We start from the raw sequence: 16313 nt of genomic DNA, 5'->3' as shown, positions 1-16313 counted from the left end.
CCAATAAAAACAGGTATAGGTGAGATTGTAGGTTCAAGATTCACTGGGTGCATGTGTGACTTACCAATCCAAAATATAAAGATAGCAAGAGAGAGAGAGAGAAAGGGACAGAAGAGAGAGAGAGAGACCTGAAGAAAATTATGAGTACCTGATTATGAATTGACAATACTGTTGAAACAACAGCCTGAACATAGTCTGAAACGGGCTCCTCAGCAAAATGAATTTGTACATTAAACCCTCTACCCTAAAAGTTAAGCAGATTACAATGATATATCAATTCTATATCCATAAGAAATCATAATGTTACCTGAAGAAAACTACTGTAGTTATGTAACAAAAATAATGATTAAATGAAATGGCATTCCAAATTAGAAAAACCAGGAAGGAGGGGGGCCAGAGAGAGAGATAAATTGGCAGTACAGTATACCTCAACTGATAGGATCGCAGGTTCCATCCTTGGTCCAAGCTCCTCACCTTCTAATCGACGCCTTTTGCTAGTTACAGAAAAATAATAATAATAATTTTTTTCAATTCAGATAGTCAAAAAAGAGAATATGTTTGTTGGCCACATACTATGGAAAACAATTACTGTTGGTCAACCTAAGTTGAGGCAACAAAAAAAGGAAAATCAAGATAATTTTGGAACGAAAAAATATGAACCTATACAAGAATATGATGAAGGTGATAACATGTATTAATGAAAGCATATGAAAAATAACAATAGGAAGCATGCTTTGGCAGTAACAACTAGCATACTTCTACTTTCACTAAATAACTTTTTGTACAAGCCAAGAGCCAATAAAATACAATAAAAAGAATCTTATAGCTCACAGGAACTTTTTTTATAAGCAATAATATCCATTAAAAAAAAAACTGCAAAAGGGGCACAACCCTAGTACATGGGAAGTATACAAAGGGAAAATCCAAGCAGGGAAAAAATAAATATACGAAAAAGGTTAACAAAAATTCAAGTTATCTAGGTATTCTAAAAATCTATAGTAGTAAATAGGACTCCTTTCCACTTTATATGAGTGGGCAACTTTGAATGGTCATCCCTTCTCTAGTTTACTAGATTTTTTGGATTCTTGTAATTTTTTGTAATCTTGATACACTGCCTGAAAACAGGTTGTTGTTTCTTTTTTTTTATTAGTAAAATTTACTTACTTTTCAAAAAACAAAAAGGTTTTATTGAAAAAGGTCATCAACCTTATGTTTAAATGGAGGAATTGATTTTGTAATCATTCACCAGATATTTGGTACCTTGTTCTATTATGTTTGATGTGAACTATATGGTTGGAATGCAATCAACACACTTACAAAGATGTGAAAAGTACAAGGGTTCAGTTGTTAGCAACCTTCACTAGTTCCTTATATTATTGGTCTCGAACGTGGGGTTTTCTAAATAGTAATTCCATAATGTTGTTCATAGAGCCCCCACATTTTTTTTATACATTTTTTTTTCTTCTTGTAATTCTTTATGATTCTTCATGTCCATTGCACATGAAGTAGTCTTTTTTTCATAAAATTATTCTTAACTATCAAAATATAATAATATCTATTTTCTTTTAGAAAAAACATAGTTAATTACCCTTGTAAGTTACGAAACTCATCAAAATTGGTGTACACTCATAGAGGACCCTGGAGAGGATCTTTCTTAAGAGTTACAAGGGTAGAAGAGTAAAGGTTGAAACTTTGGAGCCAAGATCATTAGTCTCTAAGGTACGAATTTCTTGCTAATCACTCTAATTTCTTAAAATTTCTATAGTCTAGGGTTTAAGAAATTAGGGATTTTACAAGTTTTTTTTTGACAAGTAACAAATTTTATTGATATCAAAAAAGGGATACCCTAGAGTGTACAGGGGATCAACATAAATTACAAGAATCAAGAAAATCAAGAAAGGAAGAGAATGATTGGTTTCACAAAATAGCCAACCAATCTAATAAAGTCCTAAAGAAAAAAGGCTTGAGGTCTGGTATGGATCTCTTATTATCTTCAAAACACCTACTATTCCTTTCCCTCCAAAGACACCACATTAACCAATGGAGAACAATTAACCATATATGACCATTTCTATGACGACCAAATCTGCCTTGCCAGCAAGCTAGATGCCCCACAACAGACTACAACATAAACCAGCTTACTCCAAATAAACCCAAAACCATAGATCACAAATCCATAACAACTGGACAGTGAAGGAATAGATGGTCAACTGATTTACCATTACACTTGAATATATAACACAAATCCAATATCCAAACCTTCCTTTTACGTAAATTGTCAATAGTCAAGCAAATCAGAAGCATTTGCGTCAATTGATTCATTAAATTGTGTAATATATCATACTTTGATGGATTTTTGGATTTTAAGGTTAGATCATTGACTCTAGGAAGTTAATTACTTAATTTTTTAAGGGGATTAATAAATAAATTGGCACTAAATATGATCTTAACATTAGAATTTTAAAAAAGAAAAATTACTACATATTTGGATTCTACTAAAACATAAAATGAGTGGAACCTGCCCTAGTTCGTAAAAATGAGTTGTAGAAAAAAAAAATTAATTGGAAAGGAAAATATGGAAAATTATAGAAAATGATTAGTTTGAGAATATCTGAACTTGTGCCAATTAGTTTACAAGTGATCTTGGATGTCATGTTTCATCCCTTCCTATGTAATACTTTTTTTTTTTTTTGATAAGTAATAAGTTTTATTGATATCAAAAAGGAACACCCTAGTACACAGGGAGTGTACAAGGGTTCAAGAAATCAAATACAAAAGTTGCAAGAGTCTAGGAAATCAATAAAAGAAGGGAATGATTGTTTTTGCAAAGCAAACAACCAATCCTACAAAGTTCTAAAAAAGAATAGCTTGAGATCCAAAATAGATCTCTCAATATCTTCAAAACATCTACTATTTCTCTCCCTCCAAAGACACCACATTAAGCAATGAGGAATGATGGACCAAATATAACAATTTCGATGACGACCAAAGCTGCCTTACCAACACCCTAACAGCCCCAAAACAGTGTGTGGCATAACCCAAGTTACTCCAAATAGACCCAAAACCATAGACCATAGATCCATAGCAATAGGACAATGAAGGAATAGATGGTCAACCGATTCACCATTTCTTTTGCACATGTAGCACCAATCCAAAATCCACACCTTCCTTTTTCGTAAATTATCAATCGTCAAGCATTTCCCTAAGGCAACAGTCCAAACAAAGAAAGCTACTCTAGAGGGAATCTTTTGCTTCCAAATACTTTTCCAATGAAAACCATAGATAGTGTTGCCAACTAGAATTCTATAATAATCACTAACCATGAATCCCTTATCTTTGCTGCTTCCTATGTAATACTTGGATATGCCTTTGGGAGCTCACTTCAAGGCAAGGCAAACCTAGGATCCCATTATAGAGAGAACACATAATCAACTGGCTGGCTGGAAGCTATTGCACTTATCAAAAAGGAGGAGACTCACTCTTATCGAAAGTTCACTATCTAGCCCAACTTTTTTTTATCTCTATTCCCACTATCTGTAGGTGTGGCTAAAAGATTGAAAAAATATTCTAAGGGATTTTCTTTGGGGTGGATTGGACAAGAAATTCAAATTCCACCTACTATTCCTGGAATGCTTGTTGTAAACCAGAACCATGGCAACAGAAACCAAAGCAAGCCAGTGCAGAATCAAACTTCACTCAAAGGCTTAGAAGAAAACCTGGTTTGAAAGAAAGCAGACATTGATTTTGCTTCAATTGTAGCAGAGGAAATAATCAGGCGCAGTTCAGGTCGACGGCGTTGAATCTGGAAGTAATAAGAAAATGAACAAAAAGGTTATAAACTCAAAAAGATAAAAAAAAAGTTGGGGGGGGGGGGGGGGGAATTTTACAGTTTTTAGTTTTCAAAATTTCCAGTGGTACCTTTTTTAGTAGACCAAGTAATATGTCAGTTGAAATGGACCTTTCATGAGCCTCGTCAACCATTATGACACTGAAACAGCAGAGAAATTGAAGGGGAAAATATTACAGAAATATGATTATAAATAATACAACAACATTTATAACAACAAGTATTAAAAAGACAGACAATTATAGTTTTGCTGAACATAGTATACAACAACAAGAAGCCTTAATCCCAAATTTAAGGGGTCGGCTATGGAACCTCAACAGATTAGTGAGAATTGGTCACAAAAAGGAAAAAGAAAACTAATAAATTATTGTTACTTTCTGGACTAACAAGCAAGTACAAGCGACAATCAATCGACTAATTGTTTTTCATCACTAATTTTAGTAGTTGGTTTTTGCATGTAAATCTTAATGCACATGTATGAGCGTTTGCAGACCAGCTAAAACTGACCAACATAAGTTAATCTTTAAAACCAAAATTTTTTTACAGAACCAATACAGAAGGAACAAGGGAATGAAAGTAGATTGAATTTAAAGATAGGCTGAAAACATGAAGGAGAATAGTAAAAATTTCTAGAAGTGCACTCAATACCTATACTTGGTCAAAAGAGGATCATCCATCATTTCCCTCAGTAACACCCCATCCGTTAGAAACTTTATCATGGTTGTATTCTGTGCTGCCAAACCATGGAAATTCTCAGCAGTCATGACAAGGAAGTAAAGAACAACAAAAGCTGTTGCACAAATTCTAGTTTAAAACACCAGAACTTTTCTAAGAATCATATGACACATGCAAGATACAGCATTCTGATGTAGATTATGCTCTTATCACAATAGAAGATAATCCTATAAAAGATTTAGTGAGAGCTTGAAAAGAAAGTAAAAGGTCTCACTGTATTTGTAAGATCTTCAAATCGAATTGTGTAGCCAACTTCCTCTCCAAGCTTGACCCCCATCTCTTCAGCCACCCTTGCAGCAACTGACTATGAAGCAATACAGCAAATATTTATAATCAAATACCCTCTCATATGGTAAAACTGATGTTAAATGCTCAAACTAGAAAGTCCGAACTTAATTGCAAAGAATAAGCTTTCGTTGAATTTCTGCACATATTTATAATCAAATACCCTCTCATATGGTAAAACTGATGTTAAATGTTCAAACTAGAAAGTCCGAACTTAATTGCAAAGAATAAGCTTTCGTTGAATTTCTGCACATTTATGAAGATACACTCTCCTTCTTGAGGACTTCTGTTAAGAATCATGCATGAAGCATCATGCATCCTATCCTATCCTATCCTATTTATCCTATCAAAGTTACCTTTTTATCTCCCACCAGATGTAGCAAAAATATTAAAGGTTGCTATAGCACAATAGAAATAGTAGCATACCCGTACTTCCTACCCTGCTCTGCCAATGAACTAGGATGTCATGATGCATATACACACTATTCCAACTGCGCTCCCTAATTAGGCATAATATTATCGTGCCTAAACAATATCGATAGTTTGACCGACAGATGCTATGATTTTATTATTATCATGATGCAATGCAAGGACCTCACTGACAAGAAGTTTCATTTTTTTTTGATAAGTAACGAGAAAATTTTATTAAAAAATGAATAATAGCCAACCCGAGTACATTGGGAATGTACTATGGGGGCATAAATCAAAAACCAAGATTACAACGATCAAGTAAAACAGGAATGGAAGAGCAAGAAAAATGACAAAAAACCACACTCCAATCTAGTAGAGTGTGTAAGAAAGAAGACTTAATCTCTAAAATAGAGCGTTCACAGCCCTCAAAGCATCTCGCATTCCTTTCGCGCCAAATACACCATAACACGCAATGAGGCACAATTCTCCACAACTCTATATTTCTATGTCTTCCAAACTTACCTTGCCACGACTCAAACAACTCAATAACCTTCTGAGGCATAACCCAATGAATTCCAAACAAGCAAAACACCAACGACCACAACTCACAAGCAATGGGGCAATGAAGAAGAAGATGATCCACCGACTCCCCACAATTCTTACACATGTAGCACCAATTAAGAACAATCACGCGGCGTTTACGAAGATTATCTGTTGTTAAAATCTTACCTAAAGAAGCAGCCCACGAAAAGAAAGCTACCCTTGGAGGAACCTTCGATTTCCAAATCAACTTCCAAGGGAATGATAAGCTGCTATGAGGGTAGAAAGAAAGATAGAATCCACGAACCTCAAACCCTCTACTCCTTGCTGGCTTCCAACACAACCGATCCGGACCCAATCCCCTTACCGTCGAAGAGTAAACCATATCCATGAAACAATCAAAAGATTCTTGTTCCCAATCTTGTGGAGGATGACGAAATTTAGCATCCCAATGCATCCTCCCACCAGACCAACACATAATCTCCGCTACTGAAGAATCCTTTGTTCGACAAATACAATAAAGTTCCGGAAAAGCCTCTTGGAGAGTACGATCTCCACACCATACATGCTTCCAAAACTTCACTCGAGTACCATCCCCTACATCATACCGAATTAGTTTAGAGAAACTCATCCAACCACTCCTAATATGTCTCCACAAACTAACGCCATAAGCACTGGTCACCTTTTTTGTGCACCAACCACCCCAATCATTCCCATATTTCACTTCTATAACCCTCCTCCAAAGAGCATCGGTCTCCAAACCATACCTCCATAACCATTTCCCTAACAAGGCAACATTAAAACTCCTCAAACTTCTAATACCCAACCCTCCAACCGCATCGGTTTACACACCTGAGCCCAACTGACCAAGTGTAATTTAGATTCCCCATTAATACCACTCCACAAAAAGTCTCGTTGTAGCTGCTCCATACGATTTGCCACCTTCCCAGGTAAAGGCAGAAGGGAAAGGAAATAAGTAGGTAAGGAGGAGAGGGTACTTTTAATAAGAGTTACCTTACCCCCCTTAGATAGATACAACCTCTTCCACCCTGCTAATCTCCTTTCCATCTTCTCCAGAATAGGGTTCCAAATTGACAACTCCTTAAACTTAGCTCCTAGTGGTAGCCCCAAATATCTCAATGGAAGAGAGGATTGCCTACAACCCAACATCCCCACCAAAACATCCATATTGTAAACCACCCCTATAGGGACCAACTCAGATTTCCCCAAATTAATCCTTAAACCTGAGACCTCCTCAAATCTAGCCAGGATTGCTCTCAAACACGCTATATGCGAGGGATCAGCATCACAAAAAATAAGAGTGTCATCAGCAAACAAAAGATGAGACACCATCACCGAGTTACCAGCTGTATTACCTACAGAGAAGCCTGAAAACTGACCAGTCATAGCAGCCACTTCCAACAAACGACTCAAACCCTCCATAACAATATCAAATAGCAACGGAGACAAGGGGTCCCCTTGCCGAATCCCCCTAGTACTACCAAAAAAATCAGAAGGACTACCATTGATCAGAATGGAGAATTTAACAGTAGATATGCAACACATTATCCATTTTCTCCATTTCTCTGAAAACCCACATCGCTGAAGCATATACATTAAGAAACCCCAACTCACATGGTCATATGCCTTCTCCACATCCAACTTACACAACACTCCTGGAACACCTGACTTCAATCTACTATCAATACATTCTGAAGCAATCAAAAAGGAGTCCAAAATCTGTCTACCTTTCACAAATGCATTCTAAGAATTTGAGATAAGCCCATGTGCCACCCTTCTGAGCCGATTGGCCAACACTTTAGAAATAATCTTGTAGATCCCACCAACTAAGCTAATAGGCCAAAAATCCTTAATCTCCACAGCATCCACCTTTTTAGGAATAAGAACAAGGAAAGAAGCGTTAAGGCTCTTCTCAAACACAGCCTGAGTATAAAAATTTTGGAACACTGCCATAATTTCAGCTTTCAAAATACACCAACAAGACTGAAAGAACGCCATAGAAAAACCATCCGGGCCAGGAGCCTTATCACCTTTAAAGTCACTAATCACCCCATACACCTCTTCCTCATCAAATGGCCTATCTAGCCAAATTGCATCCTCCTCCGAGATACAAGAGAACTCCACATCATCTAATAAAGGTCTATGAGCTACAGTTTCAGCATATAGCTGCCTATAGAAATGAGAAATACCACCTGCTATAGCCTCCGATGCGAGGACAATTCTCCATCCACCATAAGCCTATTAATGGAATTAACTCTTCTGTGAGAGTTAGCTATACGATGAAAGAATTTGGTATTCCTGTCTCCTTCTCTAATACAAAGGACTCTAGACTTCTGCCTCCAACAGATTTCCTCCATCAAAGTAACTTTTTCTAATTCCCCTCGAACTCTCTCCAACTCCAGCCTTTCCTCCACAACTAAATCTCGACTATCCTCAATCATCTCTAAGTCATTAAGCTCTTGCCACAATTTTCTCACCCGATCCTCAACATTTCCAAAATCCTCCACATTCCATTTCTTCAAGTCATTTTTCAAAGCTTCAATTTAGTGGCCAACACAAAACTCGGCGCTCCTTGGACATTATAAGATTCCCACCAAGCGCGCACCCTCTCCACGAAACCCTCCTCCTTCAGCCACATATTCTCAAATCGAAACGGCCTCCTACCTCTCTGAAAAGAACCACCCTCAAGAACAATCGGGAAGTGATCAGATAACAACCTAGGCAAGCGTTGTTGAGAGACAGATGGAAACTTATCTTCCCAATCTGCAGAAAACAAAAACCTGTCCAGCCTAGCCTTCGAAGCAACCTCACGAGCATTAGACCAAGTGAAAGATCCCCCTTGAAGCGAGATATCCATGAGACCTTGCTCAGAAATAAAATGGGAAAACTCCCGCATAGCCGCAGTAAAAGAGGTTACACCAGAACGCTCAGAAGGAAACCTTACCACATTAAAGTCACCACCCACACACCATGGGACATTCCACCAACTGTTCAATCCACATAATTCTTCCCACAAGAACCTTCTTTCTCTCACAGAATTAGGACCATAAATGCCAGAAAAAGCCCAAACAAATTGATCTGACACACATGTAAATCTACAAGAAACTGAAAAACGCCCCACAGCTTCCTCCTCTTTATTCACAACCCGTGTATCCCACATCAGTAACACCCCCCCAGAAGCTCCACGAGAGCCTAGATAAGACCAATCGACATGTTGACCCCTCCACAAGCTATGAATCACAGCTCTAGTTATCAACTCCATTTTAGTTTCTTGAAGGCAAATAACATCCGGCTTCCATCTCCTGACCAAATTACGAACCCGAAGCCTTTTATCCCGATCATTCAACCCTCTAACATTCCAAGAAATAATCTTCAAATTCATTGGTGAACCACCACCTCTCCTTACTTACATTCTCTCGTTTCGATGAACCAACCTCGACATTCATAGATGTCAATAAATTCTTCAACTCCCACTCGACCTTTTCGCACGACTGCCATGTTTCATTTGATCATTGACTGCCTTTAGCTTTTTATCCTTTTTCCTGGCCTCTATAGCCAGCAATAAACCCGTAATTTGCTCCTCAAAACCTTCCAACGAAGTGCCCACTGATTTTCTAAAAGCCTTAATCCAATTTGTTACCCATTGCGATAAATTTTCACCATCAATCGACTCCATACACCTACCCCCCGGCACAGAACTACACTCCAATTCCAAAGGAACTTCTGTGGCCAGAGGTACCACAACTAGAGGCTTGCCACTACACTCCCGATTCATCGGCCTCTCATTAAAATCCCCCCATCTCCTCCTCTTGCCTCCTTAACAATAGACCAAGTATCAACGAACCCATCACAAGTCCTCCGCTGACTAACCATCTGACCGTCATTGATAAAAGAATCATCACCTGTTACAGTCTCTACATCAGTGAATGAACACTCCGACACACTTTCTGGAGAAAGATATAGAGATAACGGAATCACTACTTGTCGACCATCCCTCAACTGGAGCATCCACTCTTTGGAATTACCCCATGATTTGTCCAACTCACTGACCCAATCCCTAATAGTGGGAGAAGGATGAAGTACCACCTTACCAGCAGAAGCCTCCTGCTCCAACACTCTTACTTCCTGACCAAATAATTCATCATCCACATCCTTCGTCGTCGCCGGAAATGACGACCTCTCACCCATCTTTTCTAACAGGTCCCCTGCAGCCAACACCTCCGTCTCCGGCAGCTCCATCGAAGGACAAATCGTAGCTAGTGGTGCTGAAACCACTTCACCGTCAACATGGACCCCTTCCGCTGTCAATAACGGCTCGGCGGGGCACTGGGTAAGCCAGCTCGAGCTCACCGGCATGCTCGACCCACTTCCGCCAGTACTTTCCGGTGCCGATGAGGAAGAATCCGAGCCCATATTGACCATCGGAGCCACCGTCGGCCTACTCTGAGGTAAAGAGTCGATCGCCGGATTTGCTAGGAGCACCTTAGCACTCGCACCCATCGCGATTGAACTCTAGCCTGAAGCGCTGGACTCTATCTTACCATCCCCAACAAATGGGCCCGTAAAACCTGGGCTGGAAATGTTTTCAGGCTGCTTGGAGCAAGCCCCTGCCTCAAAAACAAATGGGCTATTCAATAATGGGCCAGAATATCTCTTAGCTGCATGGGCTTCAGAAGGCCCATTGTCCATTCCTTTATACACAGCCTAGGCAGAGTGATCCTTACGTGCCACCCACTGTACAGCTTGCTTATCACCCCTGTAACGTTGCCAAGACACCCGCCTCTTACCAAATTCATTTATTTCCACAGTCAAACCTTTCCCTAACCAGCCAGCCCTCCTACTTTGACGCTCCTTACCAAAAACAGCCTCATTAGTTTCATTGATGAAGATCCTTCCTCATTTCTCATTTGATTGTTTGGTGCAAATAATATAGGTCAAATGATTAAATACACCATTTCTGAAAGTTAAGCTTTTACCATAACTGACAATCTGTCATGGTATAAAAGCAAGCGATCCTTAATTCGAACCATGTCTCTACTCTAATTCCCATTTAAAAAAAAGTTAAAAATCCCACGTATTGGGACCCACTTATTAAGGGAGAGTTTGAACCCCACATGTGAGGGAAGTGTCGAAATTTTGATTAAATGATTCAAAGGTAAAAATACTATTTCGATCCATAAACTTTACCAAAAGTTTGTTTTTCTAACCCTAAATAATAAGAAATTTGTTTTTAAACTATTGAAAATATTTTATTTTTGTCCTTGAACATTAAAAAATATCTTTTTTCATCCCTGAACTATTGAAAAAACTCTTTACAAAGTTGAAGGATGAACAAAGAACTTATTAAAGTTTAGGGATTAAAAACAAATTTTTGGTAAAGTTTAGGAAACAAAATAGCATTTTAGCCATGATTTGAATTTAACATTTCCTAACAGACACTAGTTCTAAAATTACACCATCACTCTTCAATTAGTTATATGCAGAAAGAAAGAAAAATCAAGTACTTTTCAGATAATTGGATAATCAATCCTATAAAACAAAAACAAAACCACAATAATCAAAAAGTAAATAACCTGGACAGCCAAACGCCTAGGTTGAGTGCAAGCAATAACACGCCCACCATCAGCCCAACCTGCTTCTTTAAGGTACTGCCAATTTCACCAAAAAATAACCATCAACATATTGAATTCACTGTTACTATTAAAAAAAAAAAAAAAGGAAGAAGAAGAAGAAGAAAGTGAACCTGAGGAATCTGAGTGGTTTTGCCACTACCAGTCTCGCCAACGATGATGGAAGTAGCGTGAGTCTCAACCAAATACAGAATCGCGGTGCGGTATTTATAGACGGGAAGCCGCTGCCTCTGCTTTTCCATGCTTCCATAGCCGAATCCCGAAGAAGAAGAGGAAGAGGCAGCGGTGGACAAGAACAGAACTCCGCCTTCTTCGTCGTCGACTATGCGAGGCTTCTCGGTGCCGGGCTTCCAGAAATGCGACATTGTCGTTTTTTCTTTGTGTTTTCTTGCTACTACGCCGTCGTTTCGGTTCTTGCTTACTGGTTGCTGCTGCTGCTACTCTCTTTTTGAATTCTGCTCTGACTCTGGGCGAGTTCGTTTGGAAAGGAAAAAGGGGCGAGGCCCGGTTTGAATTGGAGCGGGTCTCAAATCAATAGCTGGCCCTGTTTTATCAATCAAGTTTTGGGCTGAAAAGTTGAGTCCAGGTGTAATTTTAGTTCTTTGAAATGAAACAATAATTATAAGTTTGGGCCTTGTCTTCAGTTCGGTTAAATAAGCTGTTTGACAGATCTCATTAAACAAGCAGTCCAAGAAAATAAAATTAGAGGTTTCTCTCTTTGCAAGAATGGTCCAAAAATCTCCCATTTGTTTTTTTTCTAATGATAGTTTGCTCTTTTGTCGTACTCAAATAGGAGATATACAGAGAATTCAATGCATTTTTGAATGCCTTCACTGTCACTATCAATCCTACTGAAGGGGTTGTTGAAGATGTGGATGAAGAAAAAGAATTGGTGGAATCTAAGTTTGAAAAGATGGATGATCAAGATGATATCCATACAGCCTATGAGAAACTGTACAAGCTTTCTGACAAATATGAGAAACTCTATAGGTTAGCCACCAAGAAGCTCAGTGATGTGGAACTTAACCGTGAGGATCCCCCTTTCTCACCCTGACTGGTTTCAAACATCTCATCAGACTCTAAGTGACAACAACTTACTCCATGGAATTGTTACAGACTTGATTGACTAGAATACTAGTTCGTGGAAGGTGGATTTGATCAAAAAGCTATACTAGCCCCCACAAACATTCCATCACCTCCACTCTTCCTCTTCTTTGAAGATTCCATGGCCACACCTTGATCACACTACATGAAATTGGTTCTATTGCCATGGCCACAAAATGTTACAAAACTCCTATAAAAAAAAACGCTGCAATAGGTTTTGCAACATTTTCTTGCTATACTTTTCTAACTAGCCTCTTACGAAAAGGCATCGGGTAGCAAATAAATAAAGCAAAGATGACACTTTTTTCGCAAGATTGTCTCTTTAGCCACCAAAAATTCAATAAAAGATTTTCTTGGTGTTCCTGAGATTAAGGAATATGAGAAATATCTTGGTTGACCAACGGAGGTGGGAAGAAATAAAAAGGCTAGTCTAAACTTCATCAAAGATAGAGTTTAGGGTAAAATCTAAGGGTGGAAGGAGAAATTGCTCTCACAAGCAAGTAAAGAGATTTTGCTAAAGGCAGCAGTACAAGCCATACCTACTACTTTGCCATGAGTTTTTTCGACTTTCGGTGGGTCTTTGTAAAGATATTGAAACTATGATTAGAAAATTTTGGTAGGGACAACATGGGGAGAGAAGAAAATTCATTGGAAGAGTTAGGAGACATAACATCTTTTTGGAGAGGCATATGGAAGCTGACAGTTCTAGGAAAAATCAAGCATTTTTTATGGAAGGCTTGTTCAAATGCCCTAGCAACGAAGATGAACTTGATGAAAATGAAGATTTTGGACAATGATGTGTGTGAGCTTTGTGCAAAAGCATATGAATCCATTTCCCATGCTCTTTGGGAATGTGAAGTAATCCAACCAGTGTGGAATCATAGCTTTGGTTGGGTTGATAAAAACTAGTAGTCACAAGGACTTTTTTGTGACCTGCTTAATATGCGTGATAAGCCACATCTCCTGGAGCAATTTGCCACTACGGCCTGGTCTTTATGGTGTAGAAGAAACAAACTGTAAAACGAGAAAATTAGGCTACGTTTGGTTGGGTGTAAAATATTTTCCGGGCGTAAAACAATTTCAGCTGAAAATATTTTCGGGAAAAGAAAATATTTTTAGGTGTTTGGTAACATTTTAAAAAATACTTTGAAAAATATTTTCAGGTGTTTGGTTGTGATCTTAAAAATATTATAGAAAATGCATTTTCTATTTGTTGCTCACATTTTCTCACATTTTCTCAACTTCCAAACAAATATCATTTCTTGATCTAGAACAACAAAACCCAAAAAAAAAAAAAAAAAACTCATCAAATTTTCTCAATGAAGCACAACAAAACCCAAAAATAAAAAAAGCTCATCATCAATTTTTCTCAATACAAATCATCAAAAACCAAATCCGGTTAGAGAGAACGAAGACAGAGAGAGAGAGAGAGGCGACTGGCGATGGCGAAGGGGAGATCGCGCCGGCGCAGTGCGGCGATGGCGAAGGGGAGATCGCGCGGCGCGGTGATGGCGAAGGCGAGATCGCGCGGCGCGGCGATGGCGATGGCGAAGGCGAAGGTGAGATCGCGTGGCCCGGCGATGGCAATGGCGAAGGGGAGATCACGCCGGCGCGGCGATGGCGATGGCGATGGCTATGGCGAAGGCGCGATCTCGCCGGCGCGGGCTGGGTGCTCTCTCTCTCTCTCTCTCTCTCTTCGTGCTCTGTGTCTTTGTTTTCTGAAAAATTTCAATTTGAAGGTAAAATAGACATGGAAAACGTTTTACGGGTGGGGAGGGTTTATTTTCCGGTCAATGGGTTTGATTTTCTGTTTAACCAAAATTTTCGGTGTTGCCAAACACCCACAAATGCTGAAAACATTTTCCGAAATTGCTTTACTGTCGAAACAAACGCACCCTTAAAGAAGAGACTTGCAAACGGCTTGAGAGAAAACTGTATTCACTAAATTGATTCAGAAAAATTTGTTACAAGTAGTTACAAAATTACATAGCTAAACACAATGACAGTTGGCTTCTAATGTAACTAACTCTCTTAAATTAAACAGTGCATTTTCCTTTAGTTAAACGCTGCGTTTTTCTTTTCTTTTCTTCTTTATCGTTTTGTGTTTTGACACTCTATTACTGATGTCGTTTTGCTCCTATTGTCATTGGACCTCTAACTCATCTTCATCAGCTTCAACACTCCCCCTCAAGTTTAGTGTCTAAGACTCTGTGACTTGGACTGAATTAGATGTCTTCAATGCCTTAGGCTGAAATATATCCTTTAATCCTAATTTGTCTGACAACCTTGTGAATGCTGTCATGCCTAAAGCTTTAGTAAATATTTCAGCTACTTGAGAATTTGTTGCTACATGAAAAGTCTTTATTTTCCCTTTCAAAATTTTGGTCTCTGACCAGATGGCAATCAACCTCTATATGCTTGGTTCGTTCATGGAAGATTGGGTTTGTAGCTATGTACAAACCTGCTTGATTGTCACAGAACAACATAGCAGGTCTGTGATGTTCAACCTGTAAGTCCCTAAGCAACTACATTATCCAAGTAATTTCACAAGCTACACTAGCCATTGCCCTGTACTCAGCTTCTACAGAGGACCTGAACACCACCCATTGCTTCTTTGATCTCTAGGACACCAAAGAATCACCCAAATACACTGCATATCATGTAAGTGACCTACGAGTATTAGGGCATCCAGCCCAATCTGCATCACAAAATGACTTAATATGTAATTCTGAATTGCTAGGGAAGAAAATCCATTTTCCTAGTGAACCTTTGATGAATTGTAGAACTCTATGTGCTGCCAATAAGTGAGGTTCTCTAGGCTGTGACACAAATTGGCTTAATCTGTGCATAACATATGTTAGATCAGGTCTTGTTAAGGTTAAGTACAACAATCTGCCTATAAGTCTTCTATACATCCCTTGTTCAGCAAGCAATTTTCCTTCATATTTAGACAACCTTAAGTTTTGTTCCATAGGAAATTTTACAGATTTACAGCCCATAAAACCTGTGTCTTCCAATATCTCCAAGGCATATTTCCTTTAGGTTAGACTAATGTCTGCATCAGTCCTTGCAACTTCTAAACCCAAGAAGTACCTTAAAGAACCAAGGTCCTTTAAACCAAATTTATCATCAAGCAGCTTTTTCAAAGCATCAACACAAGTGAGATTATTTCCTGTGAGCAAAATATCATCCACATAAACCAGTAGGATAGTAAAAGAGCCTCCTTGTGAATGTGTAAATAAGGAATAGTCTGATTTGGACTGGACAAAACCCATCTGTAATATAGTGGCTAAAAACTTCCCAAACCATTTTCTTGAAGCTTGTTTGAGACCCTAGAGACTTTTGTTTAACTTGAAAACTAAACCCTCCCCCTTGCTATGAAAACCAGGTGGTAAGGACATATAAACATCCATTTGATGCAAAGACCACCTATTCACAGTAGCCAAGGAGAGCACTATTCTGACAGAAAAAGACTTGGCAACTAGGGAAAAAGTCTCAGAATAATCAAGGCCATGCTTTTGAGTGAAACCTTTAGGAACTAAACGAGCCTTATACCTCTCAATGGCCCCATCAGGTAAGTATTTGATCCTATAAACCCATTTGCAACCAATGGCAGTCTTACCAGGAGGCAAAGAGGTTAAAGTCCAAGTATTGTTCACCTCCAAGGCCTCAATCTCTTTGTCCATAACAGCCCTCCATTCAAGGTACTGAACAACCTGATGAAAAAAAACAGGCTCTGA

The 16313-nt window shown here is 38.8% G+C and overlaps 1 protein-coding gene across 2 annotated transcripts in view; it reads right to left on the bottom strand.

Moving 5' to 3' along the window:
* Positions 1-11990, bottom strand: part of LOC142636903 (putative pre-mRNA-splicing factor ATP-dependent RNA helicase DEAH9) — a 36838-nt gene extending 24848 nt beyond the window's left edge. The window contains exons 1-8 of one of the 2 annotated variants that reach the window (XM_075811190.1): positions 11583-11990; positions 11413-11487; positions 4797-4886; positions 4496-4575; positions 3919-3988; positions 3717-3802; positions 428-494; positions 149-244 (exon numbers count right to left, since the gene is read on the bottom strand). In XM_075811190.1, coding sequence (XP_075667305.1) covers positions 149-244; positions 428-494; positions 3717-3802; positions 3919-3988; positions 4496-4575; positions 4797-4886; positions 11413-11487; positions 11583-11834 — 816 coding nt within the window. In that variant the 5' untranslated portion in view covers positions 11835-11990. The remainder of the gene's footprint in view (positions 1-148; positions 245-427; positions 495-3716; positions 3803-3918; positions 3989-4495; positions 4576-4796; positions 4887-11412; positions 11488-11582) is intronic. The other variant, XM_075811191.1, reaches the window with a different exon arrangement.
* Positions 11991-16313: the final 4323 nt, after the last annotated feature.

This window comes from Castanea sativa, chromosome 5, assembly GCF_040712315.1.
Source record: "Castanea sativa cultivar Marrone di Chiusa Pesio chromosome 5, ASM4071231v1".
Taxonomy (NCBI): Eukaryota; Viridiplantae; Streptophyta; class Magnoliopsida; order Fagales; family Fagaceae; genus Castanea; species Castanea sativa.
This window is presented reverse-complemented; position numbering and strand designations above follow the sequence as displayed.